At 50.1% G+C, this 17,360-nt stretch overlaps 2 protein-coding genes across 19 annotated transcripts in view; one reads left to right on the top strand and one right to left on the bottom strand.

Annotated features, from left to right (window-relative positions):
- The window catches only part of sugct (succinyl-CoA:glutarate-CoA transferase), a 48,815-nt gene that overhangs the window by 24,011 nt on the left and 7,444 nt on the right, over window positions 1–17,360 (top strand). For 8 of the 18 annotated variants that reach the window (XR_009785945.1, XM_061758461.1, XM_061758462.1 and 5 more), the window contains 2 exons: window positions 618–772; window positions 916–1,424. Coding sequence is in view for 8 of the 18 variants with exons in the window: in XM_061758461.1 (XP_061614445.1) it covers window positions 618–772; window positions 916–966 (206 nt within the window). In the remaining 10 variants the exon portion in view is untranslated. Of the gene's footprint in view, window positions 1–617; window positions 1,425–1,600; window positions 2,188–2,539; window positions 2,635–2,728; window positions 4,047–4,113; window positions 4,166–10,675; window positions 10,814–17,360 lie in introns of those variants that run through there. The other 10 variants (XR_009785942.1, XR_009785943.1, XR_009785940.1 and 7 more) reach the window with 10 other exon arrangements.
- inhbaa (inhibin subunit beta Aa) lies at window positions 7,340–16,697 on the bottom strand. Its single transcript, XM_061758473.1, has 2 exons — window positions 16,056–16,697; window positions 7,340–11,567 (listed from the first exon to the last, which is right to left on the bottom strand). Exons 1-2 carry the CDS (start codon window positions 16,525–16,527, stop codon window positions 10,729–10,731), a joined length of 1,311 nt encoding a protein of 436 aa, XP_061614457.1. The 5' UTR covers window positions 16,528–16,697; the 3' UTR covers window positions 7,340–10,728.

The raw sequence follows: 17,360 nt of genomic DNA, 5'->3' as shown, positions 1-17,360 counted from the left end.
CTCCTTCCTGTGTTTTTGGCTCCCACTCAAATGAAACAAAAAAGGAACGTGGGGAATAAAAAGAAGGATTATGTTCAATATACATCAATTATTTGTGCCCCCACACACACACACACACAGTGTGAGTTGAGCTCATTAGTGCCGCTCTTTTATGTTTTCTTTCCAGAAAAAAAAAAAACAAACCAACATTTTGTTCCCACCGTCTGCAAGTTGTTTTTATTTCCGCTTTCATTTTTGTGTCAGTAGCAGCAGTAAAGTGTCAGACAGACAATACGATGATGAAGAGCGAGGAGGAGGAGGTGCAGGCGGACCGAGGGAGGGGGGAAAAGGTCGCAGGCGTCGTCCGTGACGCGGTCCTTAGCAACAACTTTACGTTTCAACTTGTCAAACTTCAGCTCAGGGGCACGGCCTCGTTGCTTATGCAATTTCTTCTCAAACGGAAGTCAAACAAAAGTGCGTGCAAGTACACGCACACGCACACACACACACAACTGTCCTATAGGAGCTGCTTTTTCTTTTTGCAGCCCACGTTTGAGTTGCGTTCCAAAGCTTCCGATTTATCGATATAGGATAGCGGGCGCGATGTTTTACATGATGTCGTTGTCGTCGTCTGTCAGGTCCGCCGGTTCGCTACAGCAGCTTCTCCCGCAGCAAGCCGACGCCCCCTCCTGTGATTGGCCAGCACACGGTGCAGGTGCTGCGCGACGCCTTGGCCTACAGCGACGACATCATCGGGGAGCTGCTGGAGTCGGGAGCGGTGGCCCAGAACCGAGTGCGCTGATGAGTTGCTCGCCGCGCAAAACAATCGTGTCAACTCTCGTTCAGTGTGGACAAATAACCAAATACAAATACGGAGAGACTGTACGTAGATGTTTTTCAGGTATCTGTGCACTTTCTTCTCCTTTGTCAAAATAGGCTCGATGCCTTTTTTCAACCTCCACGGACGACGACGACGACGACATTTAAAAGAAAGAAGACGTAAATAGAGCGAGGCAACGTCAACTGCGGTTTAGATTTGATGATTTCGATACGGTACGTTCGAAAAAGGATTTGTGTCAAAAGAGATGTTGTCTCCACCGTATCGTGATTGGGACCTGCTGTGAAGTTCGTCAAGATGGTGGCAAAGCACTATGGTTGTCAAAATGAAACTCCTCGACTCACATCAACATCGTTTCTTGACACCAAGATGGCGCCAAAGTAAAACAAGTGCTTTGGTGAATAGGTGACTTTTCAGTAAAAAAAAAAAAACAATCCAAAATTATTTTTTTTAAAATGTATTTTAATTTTTTTGGACCATTGGAATGCCAAAACCCCGAATATGTGGGGCTCAACTCTCATTGATCAAATGTCTTTTTTTTCCCCTATTCTGCATTTCTCCGTTTGTATTTTCTGACTTGAAATAAAGAAGTTGAAGCATACTTCAACTTTGACCCGTCTTCATCTTTTTCCACTTCTGGCTTCATTTTGTTACTTTGCCGCTGGCGAAAACAAGTGAACAAGTGAGTCCCTTCTTTTGCAAGACGAGGCCGATCGGCTCCAGACGTCTTACGGCGACTCGTGCCCGAATGCTAATTCCGTCCTCCTCCTCTTGTCCGTCTAGCCGTCACGACAACAGCGGACGGGAAGCCGCGGAGGAGGCCCGGCCGGCCGGATGGCCGACGCGTGACCCCGTCGGGACGCGAGAGAACTTCGGATGTACGTAAGTCGTCGGCTCTTTCAAGTGTCCCTGACTGACTGACATCTGGAACCGGAGGCTTTTTTGCGTCTTGATGCCGATCGCAGACGCACTGACATCGATGCTCCTTTAATTTTGAAGGCTTCCAGCTGCAGCTGGAAAGCCACTCAAGAGACTCACAAAAGTCAAATCCAAAACACCGATTTGAAGCGTTCTGACACCCCTGCCCGCACCGGTCGCCTGTCACGGGTACTTGTGTGGAAAACATCGGAATAGCGATTCAACTCCTGTACCGAAAGGCGGAGTTTGAAAATGGCTATCAAGATTTGAATGTAGCCTCACTTCGCTACTTCCAATGTTGCTAATTCCGCATCAGGTCCCGCCCCTCCGCTTCTTTTTGCGACTCTTGTGGCCAGTCGTGAACAGACGAGCGATGGGCGCTTTGGTCGAGCTTCCAGAGGTGGGAGATTCCAGCAAAGTTTTGGCAAAGCTCCTGAAGCCCAAGCTAAGAGGTTAGCGTGAAGCTGCGGGGATGTGCCCCACGAGTGCATGGCAAATATTCACGCGCCTTCTGTCTCTGATTGGTTGTTCTACCTCGGGTGCAGTGGCTTCTTCTTCTTCTTGAAAATCAAATTATTATTATTATTTTTTTTATTTTTATTTTTTTCACAGATCATTTTACTAATTGACGTCCTATTGTCAGAGTTCTAACAAAAAAGACAAAAGGGGATTTTTAAGTAAAAGTAAAAACCCTGAAATGTACAAAAGTAAAAATGAAGATTTCATGTCAGTGATCAAAATACATGGATTGATTGATTGATTGATTGATTGCCTTTTCTTGAACATATCCAAATGTGACCGAAGACAATGGAAAATAAAGGAAAACAACGACAAAGACAAAAAGAAGAACCAAGAGATTTCTGCACACTAACGAGCTATGAACTCGCATGGTGCTCAAAGTGAGGAAAAGAATTCCCGTCGCATGTTGTTGTTTAAGAGCTAGCTAGCCGGTTCGAACGTCAACGTCCATTCTTCTGTTTGTGGCCCTCGCAGGGAAACGTTTGGACAGCCCCGATTTGATTGATAGATCGCGTTTGGAAGTCCGCAACACGCCTTTCATGTCGAAGACAATAAGAAAGGTCTGCGCTGGCCGTCCAAGTAGCAGAGGTCCTGGCAAACGCAGCGTCACGCTCGCTCGCTCGCACGCACGCGCACGCACGCACACACGCACACCGGCTGCAGGGCCGGGACTCCCTCATATGACGTCCGGCGGGAGTTTCACTGGAAAACACTTCCTGGCGTTGGCCGCAGGGAGGAGGGAGGCGGCGTGCAGCTGGAGCAGCTGGATTTCACATCAAAACACACACACACACACACACACCTGCCGGGTCCAGTCTGGACAGGATGTGTACTCGGGGTTACCATGGCAACCGGTTCTTCTCACAGGAAACAAGATGCAAATGTCGGGGCTTGCCTTGTGTTAGCAAAACTCACACACGGGTTAGCGGCTAGCCGCCGGCGTCAGACTAGAAAAGCGAAACGCCGACGCCAAAGCCGTATGCGGCCGTCGAAGCGCGAGCCGATCGGCTCGTCCGGTCCGGCCCTCGTGCGGCGCGACTCACGGCCGTTTCAGACTCTTTCACGTTCGGCGCGTGACGAGCGTTTGCTGGTCGTTAACCATATGAAACGTTCGGAGTCATTTCAAATGCTGTTTGTTATGTGTTAAAGAGCCAACCGTTTTCGGACAAGACGGATGGGGCCGCTCGTTTGGAGATGAGCTAGAAAGACAAAAACCAGAGTTCAAATGTGTTGGGCCCTGAGATCCCAGTGGCCCCACTTACAAGTGTTTGCTTTGACTTGATACAAACGCTGTTTGGTGGCAGTGAAGCCAACATGCGGCCGTTTTCCAGAACCACTTAGCCAGCAATTGTTCCCAAACGAGCCTTCGAGCCGTTTCTTGCCGAAGTTGACTCGGCTGCACGACTTCGGATCACAACGTATGTTTTTCAAACAAGTACACAACTTTGCCTTCAAAAGGTCCGATGAGCTTAATGCTAACAAACGGCCAATGACATGCTAATTGTGAGCATCGATAGTTGCGTTTTTTGAAGCAACGCGATTCCAACCCAATGGTGGAGCAACGCATGTAGACAGATAATGCAACAATACTCACAGGCATACACTCTTTACCCGCCACGAAAACGACTAATGTTGCAACCTGAGACATCGTAGAAGTTGAAGAAGTCTATTCTTCTTTGTTTGTGTCAGCATGACCGTTGCATGATGCTCCCTCCCAGTGGGCAAAGCAGAAAGAGCAGCACATTTTTTTTTTTTTTTATGTCATGGAACAAATGAAGCACTCTTGATTGTTTGAAAAATAAACAATCCTCCATTCTCCTTTTTACATTGTATCATTTCTTCGGACTTTGTGTGTTCAGGAAAGATTTCTGGGGAGGAGCAGAACGTTCCAGTGGTGTTCACTCTTTAAAGGTGAGTCACGTTTCCTTTTTTGGAGCCCTAATGTGGTCGGTTAGGACGCCGCCCTTCATCCAGCCACAGCCCCGCCCCCGCGTTCTTTTCATTTTTTTTCGGTTCCGGATGACACGTGACCTCTTATTTTCTTTAGCTTAGCTCTAAAATTAGCTTCACCGCCGCGCCTCCTCTTCTGCTGTCTCGTCTTTGCTGTGTCTCGCTCCAGTTCGACCCGGCCGCACCTAACCCCGCTCCGCGCCCAACCCCCTCGCCCACCGCCTCACCCCTGAGCCCCCGAGCCCAACTCCGACGGGCAGACTTGAAAGTTGCAACAAAGGAGACAAAAACAAAGTCTCGTCGGCTTCATCTCGTAACTTCCTGCCGTGAAGTTTCGCGAGTGAGCAAAACCTCAACATAAGCCAATGTCGAAACCTCGCTGCGCTACAAACATCCATCCGTCCATTTCTGTAGCGCTCGTCCTCGTCGGGGTCGCGGCTGACTTTGGGTGAGACGCTCCCATTCGAGTGCGGGAGTACCCGGAGAAAAGCCGCTCGAGCGCGAGCGAACCCCGACCCTCAGAACTGAGGCAGATGTGATTACCGCTCACCCGCCGCCGCGCTGCCCCAATGCATGAAGAGCATTTGATCAGAAATGCAGGAAAAACCTCCTAGACGGCCGCGTGTGTGCGCGCACGCGCGCGCGTGTTTACAGCGTCCGTGAGCGGCCGTCATAATACAGCTGTGCGTGCTCAGCGTCGCCGCGTGAATCATCATCTGTGTTTACGCCGTCTGTCCACCTTGTAAAACACACGATGCCGTTCGTCTGATGTTCTGGAATCAAGCGAGGAATTCCCCAAATTCGTTGGGACGTGGACGTGACTCGTCACTTTGTTCATTTTGGGCCTTTTTAACCAGTTCAAAGTGACCCGCGTCTCAGTTGCCATGTGACCTGGCTGAGCTGTCAGCGGTACTAAACTGTCCTCTATTGTAGAGTAGCCTCAGAAGATGCATCTTCCCTTTGGATAGTCCGTCGGCATAGCCGCTTTAGAGCGCCTCGTTGTCTGACGTGAGTGTGCCCGTGTCACGGGGAGGGGGGGAAAACAAATGTGTGATGATGTGACAGCCAGCATGTGGACAGGGGCTTCGTGCTGGCGTGGCCGCTCTCGAGTGCCTCGTTGTCACGGCGTGGAAAAGCCCCTCGACAACCCGCTGGGATGTACGCTATTTCAGCCACCCGAGACTTTGATACTGCCGTGGCTCAAACGTGGAGTTATGTGTAAATATAAGAAAGATGCGAGATGAAGTGGCATCCAGTCTTCTACTTTGTAGAAGTGGCAGTTGAGACGAAGGCTTGAATTTTCAATATGTCGAAGCCTCATTTTGTCACTTTTTTCTCAGACCGATACCAGCACGAGTACTCACTCGAGAGTACTCACCCATACAAACACTTAGCACTGATACCAATTCGTACTTTTGATACGTAACATTTCGATGAAGACCGTGACAGATAATTGTGACCTTTCTTTCCTTTCGCCGCACATATCGCACCCGCAAACTGCCGCGGTCATTTTGTTCTTTTTCAAATTTGGCAGGGTTGTTCGCAACTCTTCTCTACGCGCTGTCAAATTCAAAGGCATTTTTATTTTCACTGTGACTAATGTGTCAGTATTGCTAAACCCTTGTGACATCCTTCGTCAATCGAAACAATTGGAATTTTAGACCTAACAAACAATCGCTCCATTTCGACATGCTATCGGGCACGCGCACGCGCACACGCACACGCACAGGGTGTAGGTGTGAAGGATGAGTGTAAAAAGGAAGTTAAAAAGTGCTTGCGAAGTTTGTGTTGGTTGCAAATCTTGTGCGCGCGGAGGCCGGACGGCGCCTTTCCGATGTCTTTCCCAGACCCGAAAGTCAGGAGCGGGTCAACCAGAGTGAGTCAGCGTTCCCGCTGGAAACATCGCTCGCGTTATTGCTCAGAAGTGGGAACGCCGGTCTTCCTCCCAACTTCTCCCGAGCTCGTGGGCAAGCCCCTCGCCGCTTCGCTCTCGGCGGGGTTCTCACGCCGACCGTCTCGTCGGCGGGAGCTCGGCGAAGGTCGAGCGGCGTCTTGGCAAAGGCTGGACCCACTTGAGAGGCTTCTTGTCCTCTGCACAACACCGGAAGAGTCCACATGGACGCATCCGAATCTCAGGAAGAAGTTGAGAATCGAAGAGTCTGAGGCTTGGCGCTAAATCTCGGCTCCGGCCTTCCCGGGTGGAGTCGGTGTTCAAGTGGCTTTTCTCCGGGTACGCAGCCTTCCTGCCACATTCCAAAAACATCTGCGCCTCATTGCAGACTCCAAATTGTCCTGAGGTCTGAGTGGGCGTGGCCACCTTAGACTTAACGGCCCCCCCTGCATCGACGATTGTTTTTCAAGGTGCAAAACGCCGGGAGAGGCTCCGTCCGGCTGACCCTAAGATGACCCCAATGAGAACAAGCGCAAGAGAAAATGGATGGATGAGAATGGAATGAAGTATTGAAGCAGTTTAACTCACGCGCACTCACACACACACACACACACACCTACTGTGATTCACACAGTGAGTCACCGTGCGCGTGTGCGCGACGGTACGTGGGCGCACCGTCGCCGCCGTCAGCGTGAGACAGGTCGCCGCCCTGATCTGCTTCGCTAGACTGAGTAGACGCCACCACACGCTCTGATCGTCGCACAGGCGTGTCTAGACGGACCATCTGACCCACGCACGCACACACAGATGGACGCTGGCACTTTTTCGATCACCAAAAAGTTGAACAGGAGAAAGTTTTATGAGCAGAGTTGAGAGGTCACGTTTGTGTGTGCATGTGTGTTGACGTACTTGTGTCATTTCCTTCTCCATTAAGCACTAATCCTATGTTGAGCAAGTGGAGTAAAATGAGCAGAACAGGAAATTAAAAAAGACGAAACAGATCGGGCGTGCGTGTGTGTGTGTGCGTCTGTGTGTGCGCGCGCGCGCACGTGCGCAGCATGTGACCTGATGGTGGCGCCATACAAGTTGAGTTGCGGTTCGCTAACATCGCTAAGTCGCAGCAGCACACGTGCGTCATGTCCCGTTGACCTTGAGGTCGACAAATCGACCTTGGCCATCTCCAAAACCTTCCGCTTGGTTCTGTCGCTCCAAAAGTATCCTTCGGACATAATCATACTCAAACATTTGCATTTGTCGCTTGAAACTTTAATGTGAAGCAGAAAAGTCCAATAAATTAGATCAGAAAATGTCACAAGCACATTTGTACATCAAAGCCATGATTTCCATATTTACAGAATAAAAAATAGGTTTTTTATCCTTAGTCGTCCTTGTTCAGTGTCAACAACACAAACTTTTATCCCTCATCATTTTTCTTTTCATTTCGCTCAGGCCCATCAGAAGTCGGGGCGCGTCCGAGAGTAACGCAAACCAAAGTTTTTGGGTGAAACTGGAAAATGACAACATTTTCTTCTTCCTCCCCCGAAACCCAGCAATGTGGAGGAGCCAAGCATTGTCGGAAATGTAGGAAGAGAAGGTCGACACCAGTCGTCCTTTCGGGGACACAAATGTACATTTAGAAAGTTTGAGCTCACTTTCCAGCATCCACGCACGCACGCACGCACGCACGCACGCACACACACACACGTGAGCCTCTTTGGTGTCTGAAGGGATCTAAAAGTGGAAAAAAAAGTGAAGCTGGTGAACATTCGACCAATCAAATATTTTCACGGCTAGCAGGTGGTTTGCTCGCTGCTAAGCTAACGTCATCGCCAGTGATGCCAGCGGACGTTTTGTGTTTGAAGACGGGATCAAACCTGTGACCTGGAGTCTCGCTATAGTGCAAAAACATTTCTCAAACAACAACACGTAACATTATTATTATTATTATTATTATTATTAACATGAACGAGAATATTATTCAAATATTTAGTGACAGTAAACATCAGAACATGGTAACCATGGTAACATAGAAGTGTTTGGTTCCAGCAGCCAAGCCAACTTGTTTCATTCAAGTAATCTCAACACACACGCACGCACGCACGAGAGTCTCCATCTTCTGTTGCGTTGAGAAGAATCAGCAAACAAAACAAAAAAGAGGAAGTAGGCGATACAGTGAACCCTCGCTATATCGCAATTCATTGTTCACACCCCAGCTATATGGCAAATCTCTGAGCAATGTTTGATTTTGCGTGTGTGAGTTGTGCGCCTTCATTTGTAGTACCACGTCTTGCCACAATATGCCGGGCAGCACTGAGCTCGATTGCTCTGTGTGTGAAGCACTTGTTTGAAGGTTTAGACAACATCTGTGCTAATTTCCCTTAGCCCGTCAATAGGGTTTTGCATTATATGTTAGCATTCGGGTAGCAGCCATTTGTTATTATCTGGTTTGGTTGAACATTTTGCAGCGGATCACTGCATGCTCTTGGTTCGGCACCTGGAGATTCACCGAGTCGTAGATTGATTGAATTTTTCTTTTTCTTTTTTTGGAGGAATCAACCCTGAAACTGCTTTTTGGCAATTTATCCCATATATTTATATATATATATATATATATATATATATATTACAAGCCCAATTCCAAGGAAGTTGGGACGTTGTGTTAAACATAAATAAAAACAATACACTGAATTGCAAATCAGGTTCCACCTCTATTTAATTGAATACACTACAAACACAAGATATTTCATGTTCAAACTGATCAACTTGATTGTTTTTAGCAAATAATCATGAACTTAGAATTTGATGGCTGCAACACGTTCCAAAAAAGCTGCGACAGGCAGGTGGCCAAAAATGTTGAGGAATGCTCATGAAACACGTGTTTGGAACATCCCACAGGTGAACCGGCGAATTGGGAACGGGTGGGGGCCATGATTGCTTCCCTCAATTGCTCCGTCATTCACAAGCAAAGATGGGGCGAGCTTCACCTCTTTGTAAATGGTCGAACAGTTTAAGGACAATGTTCCTCAACGTACAATGGCAAGGAATTGAGGGATTTCATCATCTACTGTCCATAATAATAATAATCATCAAAAGGTTCCGAGAATCTGGAGAAATCACTGCATGTAAGCGGCGAGGCCGAAAACCAACATCGAATGCCCGTGACCTTCGATCCCTCAGGCGGCGCTGCATCAAAAACCGACATCAATGTGTGAAGGATTTCACCACATGGGTTCAGGAACACTTCAGAAAACCAATGTCAGTAAATACAGTTGGGCGCTACATCCGTAAGTGCAACTTGAAACTCTGCAACTTGAAACTCTACTATGCAAAGCGAAAGCCATTTATCAACAACACCCAGAAACGCCGCCGGCCTCTCCGGCCCCGAGCTCATCTAAGATGGACCGACGCAAAGTGGAAAAGTGTTCTGTGGTCCGACGAGTCCGCATTTCAAATGGTGGATGTCATGTCGTCCGGGCCAAAGAAGAAAAGAACCATCGGGACTGTTATGGACGCAAAGTTCAAAAGCCAGCCTCTGTGATGGTATGGGGCTGTGTTAGTGCCAATGGCATGGGTCACTTGCACATCTGTGAAGGCACCATTAATGCTGAAAGGTACATACAGGTTTTGGAGAAACATATGCTGCCATCCAAGCAACGTCTTTTTCACAGACACCCCTGCTTATTTCAGCAAGACAATGCCAATCCACATTCTGCACGTTTTACAACAGCGTGCCTTCGTCGTAAAAGATTGCGGGTACTAGACTGGCCTGCCTGCAGTCCAGACCTGTCTCCCATTGAAAATGCGTGGCGCGTTATGAAGCCTAAAATACGACAACGGAGACCCCGGACCGTTGAACGGCTGAAGCTGTACATCGAGCAAGAATGGGAAAGAATTCCACCGACAAAGCTTCAACAATTCGTGTCGTCAGTTCCCAAACGTCGATTGAATGTTGTTCAAAGAAAATGTGATGTAACACCGTGGTCAACATGAGGCTTTTTTGGACCCTGTTGCAGCCATCAAATTCCAAGTTAAAGATTATTTGCTAAAAGCAATCAAGTTGATCAGTTTGAACATTGCATATCTTGCCTTTGTAGTGTATTCAATTCAATATAGGTGGAACATGATTTGCAAATCATTGTATTCTGTTTTTATTTGTTTAACACAACGTCCCAACTTCATTGGGATTGGAATTGGGGTTGTATATATATATATATATTTATATATACACGTAGCTCCGCCCCTGCATAGTGATTCCGTGCGATAGTTTCCCATTTTTTTGGATGTTAAGAGGCACTAAGGGATACTCTGAAAAGCGTGTTTTAACAACTTCACGTTCGTTTTGATAAGTTAAAATGTGTTTGAAAGGTAACCTTCTTAAAAAAGATCGGCAATTGTCACCGGATCATCTGGATCGCACGCTCTGCGATAAACGGGGGTTCACTGTCATCAAACAAGTTGCATAGTTTGCGATGTGTCGGCCGCATCGCCAACATGGTCTCAGCCAAATGAACAGGCCACATCCACTCCATTTTTAACAAAAATATATTAATATTCATTTTTTTTTTCTTTTTGTCTGAAAGCGCCACAAGGACGGACGCGGCCCGACACCACCCGACGTGGCGTCCGGCGGCGTCTAGGAGCATCCGCACTCGTCCACGATCATGTTGTCGATGTCCTTCTTGATGATCTTGTGCTCCTCGTTGTAGTAGAGCATAGACATGGCGCGCAGCCGCGTGGGCACGCAGCAGGAGCGCAGGTTCTGGAAGGGACTGTAGCCCCGCATGCGGTAATGGCTGATGACGGTGGAGTGAAAGGACAGCGCCGAGCCCGTGATGCTGGCCACGTGCGACGGGCACTCGCCCTCGCAGTAGTTGGCGTGGTAGCCGCTGGGCGCGATGATCCAGTCGTTCCACCCGATGTCTTTGAAGTTGACGTAGAACTGGCGCTTGCAGCACACGCGCACTTTGCCGTCGCACTCCAGGCCTCGCTTTCGCCGCCGCCGAGAGTCGCCCGAGTCCTCCGGCCGCACCGCCGCCATCAGGAAGGGCCGGTGGGATTGCTCCCGTTGGGATTGCTCGCGCTGGCCGCCGCGTCGCTGCGACGCTTCGCCGGCGGACACCAGCACGGGCGTGGCGCCGAAGCCGGCGCAGAGCGGGCAGGACACCCTGACGGCGAGCGCCGCGCCCGCCCCGTCCGTGCGCTCCAGAAGCGCCTGGACCGCGGCCAACACCGGGAAGGTGTGCCAGCCGCTGCGGCGGGTGTCCACCGTCTTCTCCGCCAGCAAGACGTCATCCTGCGGCGAAGATGAGGCGGCGCCGCGCTGGAACAGGCGGATGGTCACCTTGGCGCGGCTGCGGTTGTTCTTGGCCAAGCGCAGGAAGAGCCACACGTTGGCCTGCTCCACCAGAGACACCTCGCCGCCGCCGCCGTCATCTTTGGACAGCACGAAGGTCACCGTGTCCCGCGTCTCACCTGAAACACAGTCTGCTGCAGGTAACCATGGCAACCCAACACACGCACAGCAAAGTCACTTGCACGAGTCACCAAAAGTTTGTTGTGAAATCTGCTGTTCGTTTTGATTCTCGAACAGCAAGTTGTGCAAAAACTACAGTTGAACATGTGCATTCAAATGTTTACAAAAGGTCAAATGAAGTTGACCTGTAGAGTTTTCGCGTGCAATCTAGGTTCATCCGAAAATTTCACCCCAAAACCCAATATCAAAAACTTTTGGGGGGGATAACAATCGCATAACATGGAGGAATCTGCTCCGAACGAACGGTCCAGATCCGAAGGCATCTAGCGTGCGGCGCGTTTTTCGCTTGAGCCGCGGACTCTTATGCCATTGTAATGAACGTTGTGCAACAGCAGACTATGTGATAAAAGTCGCCGTCCATTGTAGCCTGCTTATCCTGGAAGGGGGATCCCCCCAGGCTCCATCTGCAGTCCCTTCTCAAGGTTTCGTTATTCCACAAATGGGGTTCTGAGCTTTTCCTTGTGCGATTGGGTCTTTTGGATTCTGGGATGTCGTCCATCATTGCCAACTGTGAAGCCCTTTGAGACTCTTTTGGGATTAAGGGGGAAACAAATCAACTTGACTTGATTCATTTTGGGGTACATTAGTGTGACGGGAGATCATCTGGAAATCACGTCCACGTCACACGCCGCCCTGCCAAGCCCCGCCTCTTAATGGCACATATATAACACACAGACACTATTTCATATATATTAGGGCTGGAACTAACGATTCTTTTCACAATCGATTCATCTGTCGATTATTTTTTGGATGAATCAATGAATCGGCTAAATAAAACATTTTAGTTTCCATTCATTTATTCTAAAACATGATTTCAATTTGACAGTGCAGAAAATGCACAAACATCCATTTATGATGATTCAGTTGCTGTTTGGTCTGTCAGAAAATCGGCAAAAATGTTCATGATCCCAAAGTAAAAGCCGATATTTGCAAAAAACACAAAGATCCAATCAGTCTGCTTTAGAAATCAGATATTTACTGTTGAGAGGCTGAAATTCGGAGCATTTGCACAATTTGAAGTTAAGCAAGGTCTCTGAACGATTCATCATTTATCAACATAATATATTTGATAAGCAATGAATTGTCGCACCTTTATTTACGTTTTATTTTAGCGTACACTAGCGTTATTCTGGCAATGGCCAAAGTGCCAAGAGATTTTTCCAAATCCGTGCGTTGGTTCACTAAAGGTCGGCAAACATAACGTGCCGCCCGCTCGCCCTCTCGTGGGCGTCGGCAACACAGACACGGAGTCCGAGTCACGACGGGGACGACTCGTGCGCCCGGCGTGTGACGCGCGGCGTGCGGAGGCGTCCGCTCGCACGTTTTAAGCGGACGCTCGGAGGCGACGATCTCGCTTGCGTCATCATCATCATCATCATCACTCTGTTTATTGACTTTGACAGCGTACAAGGAGTCGGCCCGAATGCGACACGCGCACACGTGTCGTGGGTCATGCAGGTAACCATGGTAACTGAAAATTGAAAAGTACTCCGATACGATTGTTTTTCCTGTTTTTTCTTGGCTGTATGACAAGTCGACCTGCAATAGGATGGGAACGCTCGGAAAAGCCTCGTTTGTCGCAAGGGTTACGTTCCAGAAAACGAAATCTGCGATATTGTGACCAATTATTATATTACTATATAAGTACGTTTCATATATGCGTTCCAATGCCAATTTGTGAAAGTGCACTTTAGAGAAGTCCAAGTATTTATTTGTGCACTTGAGGTCGCCAGCCACACACACACACACACACAACACAACACAAGCGCACGCCCCCCTTGGGTTAGGGTTAGCTCATGCGCACATGGTGTGAACAGACTATTTCCTGGGTCAACCATTTGCCCTCCGGTTGGCGAGCGTTCTAGAAAATGGATGCATTACAGATCACATTCTCATAAAAATGAGAACAAAAATCCTAAACAGTTCTTTGAAGTGTTTTCAAATATGGAGTTCCCTTTCAATCCGTTGTCGCGTTTACCTTCTCCTGCACTCAAAAGACCTTGAACGCCGCACCAGGGTGAAAACACGCATGTGCACAAACACACGTCAACACAACCCCATCATCCTGGCAAGCGCGGCCGGGCCGAGCGTTTTTTCTTCATCCTCGCTGGGGAGAAGGAAAAAAAAAAAGCCAACCACATGAAAAGCATCCTGTTGATGTGCAGCGAGCGTATTCCCTCATTGACGACTGTCAGGCTCAAAGGACGCACACACATGTGCTTCAGAGTGCACGCCCTCTCGGCCTTATTGGCACCACATGTCAGCGCGCGCGCACACACAAGTTAAACATGCAAAGGAAAATGGGCGTGAAACAGCTGGTAAACAAAAGCAGCCAGCGGCCGGTCTTCTGACGGGAGGAATGTCCCAGACGCCGAATGATTCAGATGTGCTCGCTGTCATCGGAGGAAAAGAAAAAAAAGCAACAACATCCATCTCTCTGCGGCTTCTCCGCGCCCGCCGAGCTTTTCCACTCGGGCGGATCAAAGCGGAAACGCAGACGGGCGGGATTATTCCTAGACAGGAAGCCAAAACAACCTCGCAAGCCACGCCCACCGCAGCCAATCAGATCAGTCCTTTGTCGCCTGTCATTCAAATGCACAACACATCTCCGCTTACATATTCTCATCTGAACCAAGGAGAGGTTAGGGGTTAGCATTCAAAGTAAGGGCTCATACAGACAAACGAGCATTCGCGCCCACAAGGACAACTTGTCCGTCTTCAATGACGGCAATTTTTTTTGGGGGGGGGGGGGAATAATCATTGAGTAATTGACACCCCCTCAAAAAAGGCGTATAAAAATGTCGGCAAAACATTACTTTTGTCAAAATGAAACGCACCTCGACATAGTTCCTTGTCACCAAGATGCCATAATATGGCTACGTTTGTCTGAATGAAGTGACTCAATTCACTTCAACATAGTTCGTCACCACCAAAATGCCGAAATAATATCTTTGTCCTGAGTACGAAAATAATTGGTGAGGGTTTCAGCAAAGAACAAAAGGTTCTGAAAACAAATCCAAATGGGAATTGATGAAGATATAGCCATCCCCATTGGGTGAGTTCCCAACACAGCCCACAGCTGGCCACACCCCCACCTGCCACAGGTGGCCCGTGATTGGTTAAGAAGCAGAAGAAGAACAGCCTTGTTTGCTCGATGCCGCTCGTTGTTTCTCGTAAAACGTCCTTGGCATCGAGAACGCCAAAGAAAGAAAGAAAAGGATGAAAGGTTGGCAGTTTGAATCCCGACCGAGGAGCAACAAAGACTTTGCCAACATGGCCGACACATGAAAGTACACTGAGGAATGTCGCTAATGATGTGTTCCATTAAGTCCAATTAGCCTAATTGTCCTCTGTGTGCCGGCTCCACACGCACGCACACGCGCGCACACACGTGCACACGTATGTACCCACACGTGCACACACACACACACGGGTTTTGTGTGTGCGCTGTACTAAACGGACTCGGGCATCGCCGCCAAGAATTCCGCCGTCGTCTCTTTCCTCTCGCGTCTCGGTCGTCCCAATTAATTAGCGAGTCCCTGAACGCATCGCTTGTCGGCGACAAAGGCGCGAGTGGCCGTCCGCGGCGTATTCTCACGGCGTCGCGTTCGAGCGCGCAACAACAACAACACTTTTGATCCGAGGCTATTTTCGTATCAGCGGCTCCGCCTACCGCGCCCGCGCTCGGGTGAGGGGCGGCGCCGGGAGCGCGACGACCGCGACCCGAAGGCGCTTCGCGTTAGTTCGTCACTACGACGCCGCTTTTGCGACACACTAATTGCTTTTAGCATCTAAAAAAACTTCGCTTTCCAAATAGCACCACCGCCACATTATGACCGATCAATAGGGCGCGGCCGATATGAATACAACGGCACGTTGGAGTGCTTTACGAGATTTGGTCCTTTCTGTAACAGAGAGAAAAAATATCCGTAAAAAGTGGCCGGTTTTTGGGGGCCAATATTTCTGAGGGGAAATTTTGTCTTCTGTCGTCATGTGTTAATGTGTAAAGAAAAACAATGGGCAAAAAGATTTTTGCCCATTTGAGGAGGGCTGATATCGGCAGGCCGATGAATCGCTTGCAGAACAACGCAAAGGAGACGAAAACAATGCGAGGCAGAGGTTTCATTCCGGCCAAAGTTTGGAGATGCAGCATGAGAATGTGTTTCAGAACTCTAAGCCACTGACATCATGCGCACTTTGAACTTTAACACTGTGTCAAACTGCACTTGATGATTCAATTGGAAGGCATTGTAGATCAAAACGAGCTGCTGTAAGTCAAAGTTTCCAAACAAACACTTCCTCCCGACGTACTGTCCTAAAAGGTTCAGCGCAAGTGACGCAGTGATTGTCGAGCGTCGCACACTTTGAGGCTCACCGCGTTTTCAAGCGAACGTGCGAAGGAGAGCCGCGGCGCGGCGCGCACTCACCGGCCTCGGCAAAGGTGATGATCTCGGTGGCGTCTCGCTCGTCGTCGTCTCGGGCGCGAGCCGCCCCTCCTCCCCCTCCTTCGGCGCCGCCTTCCCCCCGCCACCCCCCGCCCTCGGCCTCCTCCCCCCCGATGTGCACGCTGCCGTCGTCCGCCACCCGGCCCACGTGCAGCTTCCGCAGGGCGTTGAGGAGCGCGGCGCGGGGCACGGGCCGGGTGATGTTGGGGCGCGCGTGGAGGTGGAGCATGTTGAGGATGTGCCGCTTGACCGCCTCCACCACTTCCCGCTGCGCCTCCTCCTCCTCGGGCTCCTCGGCCGGACCGCCGCGCATCCCGGCCAGGGCGCAGGAGGGGCAGTGCCCGGCGGCGGGGTCGGCGGCCAGGGAGCGCGGCGCCGGGTCCGACGACGACCGACAGACGTGCGGCAGGAGCAGGAGCAGGACGGCGCCGCTCAGCGCGGTCAAGGCGGACATGACGGCGGGTGAAGGCGGCGACTTTCGAAAGGTGCCAACTTTGGAGAGCGGAAAGTTGTAAAGGCGGCGCGGGCGCGGGCGCGGTGTGGAGGTGGGACGGAGAAGATGAATGAAAGCGCTTCCTCTCGGCTTGCTCCCAGCTGAGTGATCCTTGAATGATCCTCGGCGCACTAGTTGAATGCTTTCAGCTCGGTGGGCGGAACCTCGCTCGCTCGCTCGCTCGCTCGCTCTCTCCCTTTCTCCTCGCCTCCCCTCGAATCCCCCCGCCTCCCGCCTGGACGCCTCTCTCCCGCTCTCGCTCTCTCGTGCTCCCTTTGTGACTCACATGCGTCCAACTTTTACTTTGCCGACACCCCCCACTCGGTGTTCCCCACTTTGAACTTCCCCGTGACTCGGTCTGAGTGTCCGTCTGTGTCGACTCGGTCCGAGCGAGACGTCATCTTTCCGACGTGCGTCAGGGACGGATGATGCGGTCGAGGCGGACGGCCACCCGCACTCGGCCCTTTTTTTTTTTTTTTTTATTTCCATCTTCTTCTCTCTTTCGAGATGCTCGCCAGACCACGAAGACCCAACGCGGGCACGCAAGGGAGGTCGTGCGAGCCGGGCTCGATCGCAGGCCCGAGGTTCCTTCGAAAGAACTGTCGCAAGGTCGAGGAGGATTCTTAGGACCTGCCGTATGTTCTCGGGTGGTTGCCAGAAGGGGTCAGAGGCTCAAGGGTGCTTGTGAAGACCTGTTACAGGCTTTAGTGCAGCGTGTGTGAGACATATCGGAGAAGCTTCGAACGCTCCATCGCAGGTTCGAATGTAGTTCGCAAGACCTCTCAGAGGTTAAA

Source organism: Phyllopteryx taeniolatus, chromosome 20 (genome assembly GCF_024500385.1).
Source record: "Phyllopteryx taeniolatus isolate TA_2022b chromosome 20, UOR_Ptae_1.2, whole genome shotgun sequence".
Classification (NCBI taxonomy): Eukaryota; Metazoa; Chordata; class Actinopteri; order Syngnathiformes; family Syngnathidae; genus Phyllopteryx; species Phyllopteryx taeniolatus.
The sequence above is the reverse complement of the archived record's forward strand: the minus strand, read 5'-3'. Positions and strand labels throughout refer to the sequence as shown.